Source organism: Haliotis rubra, unplaced genomic scaffold (assembly GCF_003918875.1).
Source record: "Haliotis rubra isolate DU_JTF1 unplaced genomic scaffold, ASM391887v1 Scf418, whole genome shotgun sequence".
NCBI lineage: Eukaryota > Metazoa > Mollusca > Gastropoda > Lepetellida > Haliotidae > Haliotis > Haliotis rubra.
The window spans coordinates 390499-408079 of NW_025767100.1; the positions used below are offsets into that span (position 1 = coordinate 390499).

Genomic DNA, 17581 nt, shown 5'->3' on the forward strand with positions numbered 1-17581 from the left:
CAGTATGACCGTTCCGATGAAGAAAACTCCACAGTGCAGAATGGAATCGAGTCCAAGGGTACGTTTCTGTATTCTGATTTTGGCTAGGGTACATTTCTGTATACAGAAACGTACCTTGGGTACACATCTGTAGTACCCGTGCCGACAACGACCCCTTCAGCGGTACTATTTGTTGATACATATACTACAATTTACAAGCAAGGGCGTTATCTTACATGTACAACAATCTTCAGTTTTGAAATGTATACAAATCGGTATAATTACACTGTATTATGTGAACTATTTGTACATGCTGAGCGATCTGTTTCTTTTATAAGTTTCCATTGGTAATTTATGTGTAATTGTACATATACCGGAAGGAGATCGGAAATATGTTTTACTTCAAAGATAGGGTGATTCCAAATGCATTTTAACAAATCCTGGTATTCTTAATTCAAAGAAGTTGACATATATGGCGAGGGAACAGTTCTTGGATCACAGGATCTACATTATCTGAAAAAAGAGCAGATATTTTTTTAATTGTTATGAAATCGTTTTATTCATATCAACGCCACCACGCACAGTACCAACAGCATAGGTGAGACAGTATGTATGCTGACTTAAAATATTGGTCATGAGGCGTGATAGATATGAACACATTGAACACAAGCAAGTCTGTTACAGGAGAAGTAGGTTAAGACAGAACCAAGAGGTGAGGTGAGGTGAAATTGGGTTTAACGTCGTGCTTGAGAATATTTCGCTCATATGACGACGTGCATGTGTGTGTATGTGTATGTGCGGCTGCTTGTACTAGCCCAGACTGAAGCTGGTTTTATAGTGCTAGCCCACTGAGATACCATGCCGCAGTGAAGCATGAATATCCCACTCAGACACATTATACTGACTCCGCGCCGACCAGTCCTTGTACCCATTAATGCCGAGCGCCAGGCAGGGACCAACAAGTACCATATTTTAACGTCTTTTGGTATGACGCGGCCGGGGATCGAACCCGCGACCTTCCGCTCTCCGGGGGGACGCTCTAGCCGCTACACCACGGAGGCGGTCCAGAACCAAGAGATGGTTATGGAATCGGTTCACGGAATTGGTGGCATTGAAACATCCCGTTGTCTCGATTTCTTATTTTAGTCTTACTAATGTCAGCGGATAAAATTTTGCAGGTGTAAGAAGGAAAATGTGTTAGTTGTCAGTCGTGGTAAAATATCTGATAGCGTTCAACCGATATTTATGTTTACCGTAATAAAGTGATACACGTAAAGCGGGATGTGTATGGATGTCAACTTCTGTTGAAAGCGTTTCGGTATATATTCTTAGTCTTTCAACAGATGATGTAAGTTGGAAGCAGGTAGATAACATAATTACAGGTGAGAACAACCAAAGTGATAAGATAACAAAGGTGGGCACGAAACACTGAGAAGATAGGGTTAATTGGCGCTAATGCGCTAATTGGCAATAGACAACTGGAAGCCAGGAGTAATCCAATCGTAATTAGTACTGATATGTAATAATCATTTACGGGTAATTAAGCACTGATTGGACAAATCTATTTGTTTAGCGCCGAGTTCCGGCTAGACAGCTCAGTGATTGCAGTGTTCTATCATTTGTTGAAAGTATCTTGATCCTGCTATAATGATCCCCGTTTTGCTGCCATGAACTTTAGGTTGTTAATTTTCATCCATATCCTGATCGTTGATACAGTCTTCAAGCTTCACGATACTGTCCTGTATTCTAGAGATACAAGTTTAAAGGCTGTACAGCTCAGGGTGTCGTCAGTATAGCAATGGAGGGAATGTAAAAACTTCTGAAAATGTCACCTGGTACGACGAACAGCTGGTCTAAGTACAGTACCCTCTGGGACTCCATATGATAGAAGGTTCTCTTCAGACAGTTCTTCTACAGTCTATACAGTTTATAGACATGATTTTAGCCACAAGAGTGCAGGGCTGAAGGGGGGCAAGGGGTAATTAAATTTTGACGTTTTTCAGTGGGACAATGAGGACGGTAACATTTGCACCAATTTGGTGGTTTAGGGTTGGTGGGGTAAAGGAATTCAGTTCTATAACACACTGAACTTATTCTAAGTTTGTTTCACCTTCAGGAACCACACAAGAATAAGTTTTAGCTCACAACTTTCTTAAAGTGTAATAACTGAATACGTTCGCTTTTTGTATTTGAAACGGGAACGTCCCATGACCACGTGAATCAAACAGTAATAACAAACATCAGCTCTTCAAATATCAATATTCATCTCTTTTAGTCGGCGTCAAAACAATTGAAATTATCCAAGAGCCACTATTGAATCAGGCCCCCGCAACCCAGGCTTGTCCTAACAGGCATTAGTGGTCCAGCTCTCAAGCAAACCATGCTTGTCCCAACAGACACTAGTGGAACAGGCCCCCCGCAACCCATGCTTGTCCCAACATGCACTGGTGCATCAGGTCCCCAGCAACCCATGCTTGTCCCAACAGGCACTAGTGGGTCAGGTTCACAGCAACCCATGCTTGTCCCAACAGGCACTAGTGGGTCAGGTTCACAGCAACCCGTGCTTGTCCCAACAGGTACTAGTGGGTCAGGTTCACAGCAACCCATGCTTGTCCCAACAGGCACTAGTGGGTCAGTTTCACAGAAAACCATGCTTGTCCCAACAGGCACTAGTGGGTCAGGTTCACAGCAAACCATGCTTGTCCCAAAAGGCACTAGTGGGTCAGGTTCACAGCAACCCGTGCTTGTCCCAACAGGCACTAGTGGTTCAGATCCTGGCAACCCATGCTTGTCCTAACAAACACTAGTGCATCAGGCCCTCGCAACCCATGCTTGTCCAACAGGCACTAGTGCATCAGATCCCAAGCAAACCATGCTTGTCCCAACAGGCACTAGTGGATCAGGATCACAGCAACCCATGCTTGTCCACAACAGGCACTAGTGCATCAGGATCCCTGGCAAACCATGCTTGTCCCAACAGGCACTAGTGCATCAGGTCTCCTGCAAACCATGCTTGTCCCAACAGGCACTAGTGGTTCAGATCCTGGCAACCCATGCTTGTCCTAACAGGCACTAGTGGTCCAGATCCCTGGCAACCCACGCTTGTCCTAACAGGCACTAGTGGTCCAGGTCCCCAGCAACCCATGCTTGTCCCAACAGGCACTAGTGGGTCAGATCCCTGGCAACCCATGCTTGTCCTAACAGGCACTAGTGGTTCAGATCCCACAGCAACCCATGCTTGTCCCAACAGGCACTAGTGCATCAGGTCCCCCGCAAACCCATGCTTGTCCTAACAGGCACTAGTGGGTCAGATCCACAGCAAACCATGCTTGTCCTAACAGGCACTAGTGGTCAGGATCCACAGCAACCCATGCTTGTCCCAACAGGCACTAGTGGGTCAGATCCCCAGCAACCCATGCTTGTCCTAACAGGCACTAGTGGGTCAGGTCCCCAGCAACCCATGCTTGTCCTAACAGGCACTAGTGGGTCAGATCCCCAGCAACCCATGCTTGTCCTAACAGGCACTAGTGGGTCAGGTCCCCAGCAACCCATGCTTGTCCCAACAGGCACTAGTGGTCAGATCCCAGCAACCCATGCTTGTCCTAACAGGCACTAGTGGTCCAGATCCCCAGCAACCCATGCTTGTCCTAACAGGCACTAGTGGGTCAGGTCCCCAGCAACCCATGCTTGTCCTAACAGGCACTAGTGCATCAGGTCCCCCGCAACCCATGCTTGTCCTAACAGGCACTAGTGGGTCAGGTTCACAGCAACCCGTGCTTGTCCCAACAGGCACTAGTGGGTCAGGTTCACAGCAACCCATGCTTGTCCCAACAGGCACTAGTGGGTCAGGTTCACAGCAACTCATGCTTGTCCCAACAGGCACTAGAGCATCAGGTCCCCGCAACCAATGCTTGTCCCAACAGGCACTAGTGGATCAGGTTCACAGCAACCCATGCTTGTCCTAACAGGCACTAGTGGGTCAGGTCCCCAGCAACCCATGCTTGTCCTAACAGGCACTAGTGGGTCAGATCCCCAGCAACCCATGCTTGTCCTAACAGGCACTAGTGGGTCAGGTCCCCAGCAACCCACGCTTGTCCTAACAGGCACTAGTGGGTCAGGATCCAGCAACCCATGCTTGTCCCAACAGGCACTAGAGTGGGTCAGATCCCACAGCAACCCATGCTTGTCCCAACAGGCACTAGTGGGTCAGATCACAGCAACCCACGCTTGTCCTAACAGGCACTAGTGGGTCAGGTTCACAGCAACCCATGCTTGTCCTAACAGGCACTAGTGGGTCAGGTCCCCAGCAACCCACGCTTGTCCTAACAGGCACTAGTGGGTCAGGTCCCCAGCAACCCATGCTTGTCCTAACAGGCACTAGTGGTTCAGATCCCTGGCAACCCATGCTTGTCCTAACAGGCACTAGTGGGTCAGATCCCCAGCAACCCATGCTTGTCCTAACAGGCACTAGTGGGTCAGGATCCTGGCAACCCATGCTTGTCCTAACAGGCACTAGTGGGTCAGGTCCCCAGCAACCAATGCTTGTCCTAACAGGCACTAGTGGTTCAGATCCCTGGCAACCCACGCTTGTCCTAACAGGCACTAGTGGGTCAGATCCCACAGCAACCCATGCTCGTCACAACAGGCACTAGTGCATCAGGCCCCCTGGCAACCATGCTTGTCCTAACAGGCACTAGTGCATCAGGCCCCCCAGCAACCCATGCTTGTCCCAACAGGCACTAGTGGGTCAGATCCCACAGCAACCCATGCTTGTCCTAACAAACACTAGAGCATCAGGATCCTGGCAACCCGTGCTTGTCCCAACAGGCACTAGTGGGTCAGGTTCACAGCAACCCATGCTTGTCCCAACAGGCACTAGTGGGTCAGGTTCACAGCAACTCATGCTTGTCCCAACAGGCACTAGAGCATCAGGTCCCCCGCAAACCGTGCTTGTCCCAACAGGCACTAGTGGGTCAGGTTCACAGCAACCCATGCTTGTCCCAACAGGCACTAGTGGGTCAGGTTCACAGCAAACCATGCTTGTCCCAACAGGCACTAGTGGATCAGGTTCACAGGAAACCATGCTTGTCCCAACAGGCACTAGTGGGTCAGGTTCACAGCAAACCATGCTTGTCCCAACAGGCACTAGTGCATCAGGTCCCCCACAAACCATGCTTGTCCCAACAGGCACTAGTGGGTCAGGTTCACAGCAACCCATGCTTGTCCCAACAGGCACTAGAGCATCAGGTCCCCCGCAAACCGTGCTTGTCCCAACAGGCACTAGTGGGTCAGGTTCACAGCAACCCATGCTTGTCCCAACAGGCACTAGTGGGTCAGGTTCCCAGCAACCCATGCTTGTCCCAACAGGCACTAGTGGGTCAGGTCCCCAGCAACCCATGCTTGTCCCAACAGGCACTAGTGGGTCAGGTTCCCAGCAACCCATGCTTGTCCCAACAGGCACTAGTGGGTCAGGTTCACAGCAACCCATGCTTGTCCCAACAGGCACTAGTGGGTCAGGTCCCCAGCAACCCATGCTTGTCCCAACAGGCACTAGAGTATCAGGTCCCCAGCAACCCACGCTTGTCCCAACAGGCACTATAGTGGGTCAGATCCCCAGCAACCCATGCTTGTCCCAACAGGCACTAGTGGTTCAGATCCCCAGCAACCCACGCTTGTCCCAACAGGCACTAGTGGTTCAGGTCCCCAGCAACCCACGCTTGTCCCAACAGGCACTAGAGTATCAGGTCCCCAGCAAACCGTGCTTGTCCTAACAGGCAGTAGTGGATCGGAGGGCCATTCTCTTTGACGTGGTTAATTGTGTATCATCGTATCTCAGTTGCAGGGATGGATGCCTCATGATGCAATCACTGGATTGTTCGATACATACTCGATCATTCACAGAGGCCGTAATATTGTTGATTGCAATTTTCGTTGTGCATTATGGGGCGCTTCAGTCATGCACAGTAATATTTGTGAGGAGCTTCAGTCAATTGGTTGTTCGATGATAGATCATTTAACTAAGAATAGTAATACGCCATATTTAGCAATATTCTAACGACGAAAATGTTTGAATAGATTGTAGGGATTAGAGCCCGGACCAACGCATAACCACTAAACTGCCCTCATCACGCCAATGGTTATCTCAGCTAATCGTATGGTTCTGTCAATATCGTTTTTCAGCTCCCCTGTTTGATTGAGGAAGAGGGTACGTAAACAGTGAGGTTTAGCGTTTGTGGTCATTTAGAACTGACGGCGCAAGTTCAATACTCAATAATTACCCACCTATGTTTGTTTGTTTTTTTATCTATTTATTCCTTTCTTATTTTTATCGTTGTTTACCACCGAACGCTATATGACGGCGGTCTATAAGCAATTGAGCCTGGACCAGACAATCCAGTGACTGACATCACGAGCATCGATCTACGCAACTGAGATACGCTGACATGCATAAATAACCAAGTCAGCGAGCCTGACCACCCGAACCCGTCAGAGACAAGAGAATTCTAACCCAGATTTGCACGGATCACCCACACATGAAAAAAATGTGTATGGACAAAGCTGAAAACATAATTGATGATTATATAACATATGACGTTCGCCCGGATTGCTCCATATTTTGTCGGCACCAGACGTCACCAAATACGTCTGAGATCTACATGCATCAAGCTGAAATTATGTGACGTATCTGGAAAACTATTCATTTGAGGCGGCGTCAGCCAAACCCACTCACTCACAGCCTGACGTATATCGGAACAGGACAATCAGAGTGTAGGTATCACGAGGTAGGCATCTCTCTTCACTCACTAACTGAGAAGTAGCTGAATTATACTCAGTGTGAATATTCACTTACTCGACCGGATATTTCCATTAAAATACCCCAGCAACTCATACGCCTCTGTTTTGTAAATACAACTACGCCTCTGATAATTTACATGGGCCTACTAATCTTCATGACTACCCACAAGTTGCCATGTGGTCACTCCGTGCTACACTTACAAGTATCACTGGCTGCTTGTGTCAACACCCACTGTGGTTCCCAGTTTGACGATACAGAACGCGGTAGGCTTTAGATTGCAGACACTCCTATCTGCTTACATACTATATAAACTATCAAAATGTTATAAAAAATTATATGCGGAATTAATTTTATATTTGAAAATGTAGATCACACCATGCAGTTTTTAATATAAACTTTTTGAGCCTTCTTGATATGAGGGGTGGTGGGGTAGCCTAATGGTTAAAGCGTTGGCTCGTCACGCCGAAGACCCGGGTTCGAATCCCCACATGGGCACAATGTGTGAAGCCCATTTCTGGTGTCCCCCGCCGTGATGTTGCTGGAATATTGCTAAAAGCGGCGTAAAACCAAACTCAGTCAGTCAGTCAGTCTTGATATGACCAAGACATGGAAGAAAGTAATGAACTTATAAACGAACGTAAATGTGGACCCGCACGGTGGAAAACACCCTTCATACACACTGTCCAAATATTTGATAGCGAGCTTGTGGTATATTACATGTTTTTTGTGATCAGACAAAGTGATTAAATTAAAGTAACTGTCTTTAAAAGACGATTAGCACAACAGTCAGTAGTATGAATTACCTCCCTTTATAACTATTCCTCTTGTGAGGTGCAAAATTACACATACCAAAATAATCAACATGGCTTCCTCTTTGACCGAGGGCAGCTGAATGTGATTTGAAATTTGAAGATATTTGATACCATAGAGTACCACGGATGTTTTGATGTAAAAGGTTTGATAATAAGACACTTTGTGACCTTGAACGTGTGGTTGTCGGTGGCAAATCTTGTCTGAGTATGGCAGATTTAACAATTCAGTGTAAGCTTCATAATTTGATGGCGTCAGAACGGTGTCATTCTAGGGAATATTGATTAAATAATCAATCCTGGAGACATGGTTTATCGTCCTTGTACACACCAACCACCATTAATTATGCCAAATTTTTCCACCATGTTTTTATCGTTGTAAAACTTTAAGAAAGGGATATTCCTACTCGAATTTCATGGTCATTTTGACATTTTGAGGATCGCGTGAAAGCACATGGCGCCATTTTGATTGACCTGGAGCCAGACTTCGTCATTTCTATATACATGTGGTTGGATCGCTTGGACAAATCACTGTGTAAAATAAATATTGAGAGGTGTCTTGTTTCAAACACTGGACCATGCTGTCAGATTTTTTTTACGTCTAAAGGGGAGTAACTCTTGATTGTCTGCTCATGCCACCAGTATATCTGAACAATACTATGAATGTTATTCTTGTGTCAGTGTTTGACAGTATTATGACTGTTGGTATACCATGGCACCCACTTTTGTTTATTGTGAATTTTAACTAATATATATTTTTTGATAATTCCATTTTTGTGCCTAAGAATATTGAGCTAGGTCAAAGATGTTATTTGGCTAGTCATGTGATTTTGCAAATTTGGTGTGTGGCAACCAAATACTCATTGTATTAGTCAGATTATCTGTATCATTTGATGTTGTGTAATATTTTTGTATGTGTCTTCCCTTTTGACATGTTGCTGAAGTTGTGATATTGTGCCAGGAAATATAAATAATTTCCATGGATATGTCTTCAATGTGACAGTTTATTATTCATGTTTCAGAACCTGATTTTACTTTGGGAGACATTAATTGATAATGTAAATGTATAACATAAATTTCACATTTAGAGATAAAAGTGTTTTTTATTTCTGAGGTTGTCTAGTTTTTTCGTTTAGATTTGGATCCTAGCGCTTAAGCAGTGTTCCATATTGATTCATGATATTTATAATGCTAGCATGATAGCTTATGTTGAATCTGTAGCTCTGTTTCTGTTTAAAGCCAGAATTTCCCTGGTCATTAAACCCTGAACTGTTGAACTAAATAAACATACTAAACACAGAACATACAAAGAAACAAACCTAAAGGATGCTGAAAGGATGCTTCTTTTGATGTAAGTTAAAGCCCCAGGGCTTCTAGGACAGTGTTAGAGTTGAACTCTTTTCCTTCATATTGTGATATTGTATGCCTTGAAACTGTGCATCAGTCTCCTTAGTGAACCACGTGACTGGGTAAATACTGATGATGTCACCAGGCTGCTACTTGCGGGCATCTCCGTTTGTGCCCCCAAATTACATAATTGGAACACATTTTGTGTAGAATCTGTGTACAGCTTCTGTATACACAGTAAAGGTTGTGTCAGTGCTAACCTTGCAGCATGGAAGGGTGTTTCTCCATGTGGGAATCTTGTGGCTGTCATCATCACCTGGTGTTCTTGTATCAGGGAAGGAAAGAGAAATTGTAGGAGTTTCCAGGTTTTAACAATGTGATCTATGATAGTTGGGTAACTAATTGGTAAGTGCTGTGCAAACTTATTAATCTTCACATTTCTATTTTATTGTTTATGTGATAGATGTAGATAGTAGAGTCTTCAAAATGTTTGACTTTCATGATGTATTGTGTTCTCTTTTTCAAGTAAGGTCTGGTGTTTCATTTAAATTTTCTCACGTCTTGGCCTAATGGACAAGTGATCATGGGTATCTCTGGAATATGTTTTTCCTTCCATTGTGTGGTGCTCATTTGTCATGGAAATAGTTTTCAGCCATATGATAAGACCTGAAAGAATGATTTTGCAAGGATGTCTCCATGGGGGAAATTTGTTTTAGGAGTTAATTCATTGTTTGTCTGATGATGTGTGTTGCATAGGTTGAACAAACCTGATTATGACCACAAATGCTGATGAAGGATGTTGTGTGTTTTAGATGGGTTGAACAATGGCAGAGGTCCCAAGGGCTGATGAAGGATGTTGTGTGTTTCAGATGGGTTGAACAATGGCAGAGGTCCCAAGGGCTGATGAAGGATGTTGTGTGTTTCAGATGGGTTGAACAATGGGAGGTCCCAAGGGCTGATGAAGGATGTTGTGTGTTTCAGATGGGTTGAACAATGGCAGAGGTCCCAAGGGCTGATGAAGGATGTTTTGTGTTTCAGATGGGTTGAACAATGGCAGAGGTCCCAAGGGCTGATGAAGGATGTTGTGTGTTTCAGATGGGTTGAACAATGGCGGAGGTCCCAAGGGCTGATGAAGGATGTTGTGTGTTTCAGATGGGTTGAACAATGGCGGAGGTCCCAAGGGCTGATGAAGGATGTTGTGTGTTTTAGATGGGTTTAACAATGGCGGAGGTCCCAAGGGCTGATGAAGGATGTTGTGTGTTTCAGATGGGTTGAACAATGGCGGAGGTCCCAAGGGCTGATGAAGGATGTTGTGTGTTTCAGATGGGTTGAACAATGGCAGAGGTCCCAAGGGCTGATTATTTATGTTGTGTGTTTCAGATGGGTTGAACAATGGTGGAGGTCCCAAGGGCTGATTATTTATGTTGTGTGTTTCAGATGGGTTGAACAATGGTGGAGGTCCCAAGGGCTGATTATTTATGTTGTGTGTTTCAGATGGGTTGAACAATGGCGGAGGTCCCAAGGGCTGATTATTTATGTTGTGTGTTTCAGATGGGTTGAACAATGGCGCGGAGGTCCCAAGGGCTGATGATTTATTTTGTGTGTTTCAGATGGGTTGAACAATGGCGGAGGACCAGCCTCACCCACCAAGCAATGAAGCGAAAGGTAACCCTGGCCAGGGTGCTGTTGCCCGGCTTCTTCTGGCGAGTTCAATGATCGCCCAGGAGGAGGCAAGAAGGGATGGCAGCAACACACACGACAAGCCCATGGAGGTGGTGGACCACCGTCCAGCACGGCTTGACTGTCGCATGCTGGACAATAACAGCCTGGCAGATGGCACCCCTCCTCCAGGCGACCTCAGTGGAGGTCAGAACGACCTCTCCCCCGATGTCTACATCACCTACCCCCCGTCATCGTCAGGTTTGAACCCCTCCGGTAGACTTTATAACTGTAGATTCTGCAATTTCTCCACTGTGACGTACTCTCATCTACAGCTTCATATGCCCAAACATGGAGGTTTGTGGATTTCCGGTCCCTCTCCTGTACCCATCCTCAGAATTGAAATATATAGAGGTGGCAACTGTGGAACTAGGACACAGTCCAAGCTTGAAGTTAGAGAGGAAATCAGAGAATATCAAATCTGGAAATTCAAGATAATTAATTTAAATGAGGTTAAATATTGTAATTAACAACCAGACCTTGAAATTATAGGGGTTCAAATATAAGAATTATAGATCAAATTTTGAAATTAGAGCCGGGGGTGAAGCACCTAAGGGCAAGCATAATATTTCTTAGTGTATATAGAAGTAGGGTACTGTGGGAGTCATGATATCATGATACTTAAGTCATGATTAAAGTGATACTGAAGTCATCATATGATATATGCAGACATGAGAATTATCTGTAGAGTTCCCGGATTTTGGTTTCAATTTGAAAGTTTTTGAAATCGATGTAAATCTGCAATAAAAGACCCCCGGCTAAATTATCAGTGTTTTTTGTCCTTTGCGTTCTCATGTCTGGACATGATGTACTGTTTGAATCATGGTGTTTGTTCCAATACTTGATGTTTTACTGGACCTCTGGCACGATACTTGAGTCATAAAGTGATATGTGACAAGTAGATTATCTTATAGACATGACAGAGTTCTTTCCCTTGGACAAGCAACTAAATGATGATAATATTATAAAGTGTAACAATGTTCATATAGTGAATCGATAAAGGAGGTTGTTACAAGATTGATATAAAGTCTTAATAGATGGCTTTCAAATGGTTCCATGCATCTCTGTTCATTATCTGTGATGCATGTGCTTGACACTGAATGTTTAGTTGGACCGTATATATGATATCTAGTATTTCATCAAATGAGGAAAGAAGGAAATGCAGTGATTTTCTTCCTCTGTTAGCTAGTGTGTGGGAACAGAGAAGTGATACTGACGGGTCGGTACTGAGGCTGGATTTTATGAACATGTGTATGCTTATTTAGGTCTACAACACATACGAGTCTACGTGTTGTGTCGGAACCTCGTGACAATCTGAAATACCCTGAGATTTTGGGGATTCAGTGACTTTCAGTTACTACTGACCCAGTAACATTTATATTAGACACCTAAGAGGTTCTCTTTGTTCCTACCAATCATCATATTGACTGATTTAATACTTCATTCATGATGGAAGGTCAGAGTTATGTAATGGGTTGATACCAGAAGCAGTATTTCATTAGTGCATGTATGTTTCAGGTTTGAAAGCCCTCAAGTGTCCGATGTGTGACTACTCCACGAATGACAAGAGCAACTTCCGCCGCCACAAGCGACTTCACATGAGGAACAACCCTGCCACCGTTTTGCGGTGTGGCAAGTGTGACTTCTCCACTGTGTTGCCACGTAAGATCCGCGAACACTACAGCCAGGACCATGGGGAGGACTACGGTCCGCCGTTGCCACCAATGCAGGAGGCCACTGCGCTCAGAATCCAGACATACGGAGACAACCACTTTGGAGGTCGCCACATGGAAATCCCACATAACCAGTGCACCCAGACAGCTATGCCTGTTGGTACGATTCACACATTACTTGGGGCAGCTCCTCCCAGCATGCAGTTTGCCCGTGCCGAACCACAGATATTGACTAACTGCGTCACTCAGTATCGGCCCTATGAGGTTCCCGCTCAGCGGGTTACACAAGAAAATCACATGGCATCGGATTACTTGAGATCCATTGTGTCCAACATCATCACTACCCATCACACACCTCGTGTGCCAGCCACAAGCACCATCACATCATCCAGCTTCTATCTTCCACCTCCTGTAGAATCTTCACAGGGATTGTCTCCCCTCAATCACCCTTTAACAAGGCAGCAACAAGGGGAAGAATCATCGGAAGAGGAGGTGAAGGTGAAGGTCGAGCCAGTAGATTGCGACGGAGCATCAGATGTGTCAAGTTCAGCCACGCCGGTGCGTAGCAATGCACCCAGACACATGGAAGCACAAACAACGCAAAGACTCTCCATGGAAACGTTGGAACCAGCTCCTGCTGGAGATCGCAATAATGAAGCAACGCCATCTGGTGAGCAGGGTATTAACAATGTCAAGTCGACTGAGGCAGTAAGGCCTCAGAATGAGGTTCGCTCAACAGTTGAGTCACATGATATTCGACCATCAGTTATACCTCGTGACATTCGCTCAATGGTAGATATTCATGAAAACAGACCCATCATTGAAACTCGTGACATACACCCAGTGTTTGACTCACGTGACGTTCGTTCAGCTATAGAAGCACGTGATATCCGACAAGTGATTGACCCGCGGGATGTACGAGGAGGGATTGACGTTCACTTCACAAACAGACATATCAAAACGGAAATGTCAAATATTGGTATACAGTGTACACTGCCTGCTGTGAAGACTGAAAATGCTTCAGTATCAAATGACAATTATGATCGTCGGCGTCAACGCTTGTTTCTGGTTGAGAGGTCAGTTCAGTGTGAATTGTTGTCATCAGTTAGACGGATATCTTCAACGCGCCTTGTGTCCGACACAAACGAAGGTGATCAGCCACTACTGAGACCAGGGTCAAAGTGCACTCATTGTGGCGTGACATTCGAAGATGAGGTTCTGTTTTCGATTCATATTGGTTGCCATAGTCACACTGATCCGTTTGTGTGTAATGTGTGCGGCAAGCAGTGCTATAACAAATATGGTTTCTATTCTCACATCATGAGAGGTCATCAGCTGTAAGAACCCATCTCTGACACTGTTGCCATGGATACACGTTATTTCTAGCCAGTGCATGTTTCTGTGACATCTACCTTTCTGAGAGTTTTGAAAAGTAGTTTTATTGTACTTGTAACTTGTAATCTTTACAAACTATATGCAGATACTTGCCTCATATTTCGGACTCGGGCTGTAAAGATTCCAGGTGAAAGGAATGATATTCTTTTGATTATTTTATAATAAATGTCCTTAATTTTACATGTTTCTACTCTAAATCATTTTTCTTGTATAAGCCTGATATATTAAAAAATGAAAGAATTAGGATTGTGATGACGATACATGGAAAGATATAAGTTACGGGGCAATGAAAGCTGTAAGATATGAAAGACAACTGCAGTGTGTTGTTGCACTTAGTTTTATTTCAAACATGTTTTTAGTCTTGAGAAAATACAAACATTAAAAGTCAGGTAGATGTTGAAAGTATACTATTATCAGCTGTGTCTACCACCATGCTTGTATCCATGGCAACATGTGTACCTTGTTATCAACTCTGCTGTCTTGAAGTGACCTATGATCTGAAGCCTGACGAGAAGTTTGACATGTATTTTATCAGAATGCAAGTAGTCTTGACGATGTTGGAGACACTGAGAAAAAACTTGCTGCATGAAGTACCAAATTCATTCAGGATATGTTTCATGCTTATTTATATTGGGTAGATATGTCAATTTTGGTATTTATTTTTTATGTTAAAGAACTCAAAGAACTCTAAATAGGAAGCGTTGAGCTATTGCAATATATAAAATGGTGAAGATTTCACATCAGATCATGGATTATAATCTGTGTTGATGTTATTACTTCTGCTGCACAGGAATTTGGCAGTTCTTCCAACAATTTTTTTCTCAGCACCCAATGTGGTTTGTGAAGGTTGTTCTGTTGAACCGGATCAGTAGTCTCTGGTAACTATGGTTACCTAATCAGAGTTGATGACATCCTCCTCTGAAGCCTAGCTTGTCTGAATGTCATTGTTGATTGAACCGGAATGTTTCCACACGTGTATTGGTTGGGCAAACAGTCCTGACTACTAGCTGTGTCGTAATTAGCATTGTTACCATGGTTATGAGAAGATGGATGCACAGGCAGGACTTCAGTTGTCACAGTTGATGAAGGTGAGTTGAACACATGACTTACATTAACCACTACAGCCAGGTATTGAGGCAGCAGGGAGGAGATTGGAATTGCCTCCCGAAGAGGCTGTTGAAAATGCCTCCCAGCACAACTTGCAATCTTTTACTATGTTGATTTAACACTAAGTGTCTTTTATATTACAGTTGTTATTTCATAACTCTCTGTTCTGTACGTACTTAAATATTTTCAAAATATTTATTTAACGTTTTTCTTTGTGGTGGACAAGTGTCTTGTTGCTGTTGCATTTACAGAATATCTTGTGTAATTTCAGTACATAGTGTGTTCAGTGTGTGTTCATGTTAGCATACGTCATGACATATCAGTCTAGATAGACCCACCCTCTCCTGTCAATCAACTCTTGTGGGTGTACTTTAGCCAATCAGAATGCTGTGTTGCTGGCACATGTGTCATTCTGACAGGGATATTTCTGTTTGTCAGGGTTGGTGTAGATGACAGGTTAATAGAACAGCCAATTAACACTTATCAGAGGGGTATACAAAGTCCGCAGTCTAGACTACCAGTTGTCCGACTTCCATTTTTGTGGAAGCCGCAGTGGCTGAGGGTCTAGGCGTCTGACTTTGTGTGCTGGCGATTAGGTGCCTGACTCTGAGAGTGCGGGTTTGAATCCCGGATGGGACTCAACCCAAAAAGTACTAGAATCTGTACTTTACTAAGAAAGTGTAATCCCAAATATAACATATGTTACATTTGACCACTTTCTAAAATGGCATTGTGTATTTCATAGCCATTTTTTGTTCATAACAAAGGTGAATAGCACTTGTGTACCAGTTTGAAATACCAATATTTGGGTAGAACACTAAACTGATGCAATGTCGGGTACAACAAAGCTGTTGCCCCTCCTCCACAGGTGACAATTAGTACTACAAAGTACTGTTAATGATCTAAACCTTGGCTGTAACCAACCATTTTGAAGACTGACACAAGTCAAGGAACTGATTCTTTCACATTACGTGGTTAAGCCACCATGACAGATGAACTGTGGTAATAACTATAGCAATATTCAGTAAGGCCCATCAACTTTTTTGAGTAGTATATGATGTCAACTGAAGTTGGATAAAGCCATGGAATTTTTTTTATAGTCCTCAGATAAACTGAGTGTCTCAATGGCTTAAACATATTACCATGATTAGTTAGGATGCAATATTTGAGGGAAGGTCAGTGCATTGGTCTGTTTCCATGGTTACCTATAAAGTTACTAGGAAGGCCACAAATTGTGGGAGCATCTGTGGAATGGTCTGTTGCTATGGTTACTTTGAAGTATATCATGGGGGACACTAATTTGTGGAGATTCTATCAACACTCCCAAAATACAACATGTTGCCATCTGTGGATTGGTCTGTTGCCATGGTTATGAAATATGCCTTGTGTGATGATTGCAATTATTTTGAAAGCCTTGGTACTAACTTCCTAATTAGAAAACACTTATGATGAGAGTCGTCAGCTTTTGTAAATTTGATGATTTTGGAATATCCTCACATTTGAGTTATTTCCTCTCCAGAACATGATTGAGTCGTTCAGTAGGGTAAACTTTGTCTCAGATGCAGGGGTCAACACCTATATTTTTCTGCAGAAAAATCAGCTACAAAAGATCAGATTATATTTTATAGAGTCAGACCTTTACATCAAATATCAACCACTGTCTGTCCTTTTATTCTGATGAACATAGATGAACATAGATGAACTATGCAGACGTACAGGTCATATTTCCAATGACAAGTTGAACAAAACCATGAATCAAACTTCAGTGGCCCTCATTCATTGCACTGACTAGCATTTTTCCGGTGAACTAGCACGTGAACCAGTGTATATGGCTAGCATGTATATCTCACCCTGGAGCGGTGTGTGTTGGTCTCGTGCTTGTTGACCCATTGTCTTAAGTGAAGAAGACCATCACATCAAGTAGAATGTGTTGAGATTTGTTCACTTGTTATAGGAAACATCTTTGTTTCCCTCTACATGAACATACCTCGCCATGAGCGATGGCTAACACTAGCCACCTCAGGGTGTTCATCAAGATGGCTGGAAATACCACTGCTATTGGTTTGTAGTCATCTTACTGGCAGCATATCATCTATTGGAGGATGAGATAAGCCTATACTGTCATTTAACTTCCCAGTCTTTATTTCCCATGATTCTCTCAATAACGGCTACCTTGGTTACCTTGGTTACCTTGGTTACCATGGACCCATTCTTCATTGTCATTTCTGGTGTCCCTCTCCCACCGTGATATTGCTGGAAAATTGCTGAAAGTGGCGTAAATCTCTACACTCACTCACTATTTAACAGAAACACTGCAGAGTTTAACCTTTTTGCTGAATGATTTATTTACACATAACATACACAAGTTTCTTTATATTTTTATATTTCACTCTGGGGGAATATATACCTTCTGTAGGTACAACCATACTGGTCACTCAGTGCCTGAATACAACCTTCTGTGGTTCTCTCACCTTTGTGCCATGACCAGAATACAACCTTCTGTAGGTACAATGTTCCATACTCACTCACTCATTGTGCCATGACCAGAATACAACCTTCTGTAGGTACTATATACAGTAGTCCATACCAATGGGATACTAGCACTCACATCATTTGTGCCTTTGGGTAGGGATCAGAATCATCTCACCAGAATATTCTTCCTCTCAACCTGAAGTGATGTCTTGCACACTAATAAACTGATGTGTTAGGTACATCGACTTGCTAGATTATGTTTTGGAAATTTTGTTGTTTGAACC

At 43.8% G+C, this 17581-nt stretch overlaps 1 protein-coding gene across 2 annotated transcripts; it reads left to right on the forward strand.

Moving 5' to 3' along the window:
* Positions 1 to 7643: 7643 nt before the first annotated feature.
* LOC124288446 (ikaros family zinc finger protein-like) lies at positions 7644 to 15352 on the forward strand. 2 transcript variants are annotated; one of them, XM_046724965.1, is made up of 4 exons: positions 7644 to 7730; positions 10542 to 10851; positions 12169 to 13698; positions 14136 to 15352. In XM_046724965.1, the coding sequence occupies exons 2-3, from the start codon at positions 10554 to 10556 to the stop codon at positions 13662 to 13664; spliced, it is 1794 nt and encodes a 597-aa protein (XP_046580921.1). In that variant the 5' UTR covers positions 7644 to 7730; positions 10542 to 10553; the 3' UTR covers positions 13665 to 13698; positions 14136 to 15352. The 2 variants fall into 2 exon arrangements, with proteins under 2 accessions (XP_046580921.1, XP_046580920.1); XM_046724964.1 differs by having other exon boundaries at positions 12169 to 15352.
* The last annotated feature ends 2229 nt before the right edge of the window (positions 15353 to 17581 follow it).

Coding starts and splice junctions, on each gene's coding strand:
- LOC124288446 (XM_046724964.1), top strand. CDS start 10,554: ATGGCGGAGGACCAGCCTCACCCACCAAGCAATGAAGCGAAAGGTAAC. Junction 10,852..12,168: donor CTACCCCCCGTCATCGTCAG/GTTTGAACCCCT, acceptor TGTATGTTTCAG/GTTTGAAAGCCCTCAAGTGT.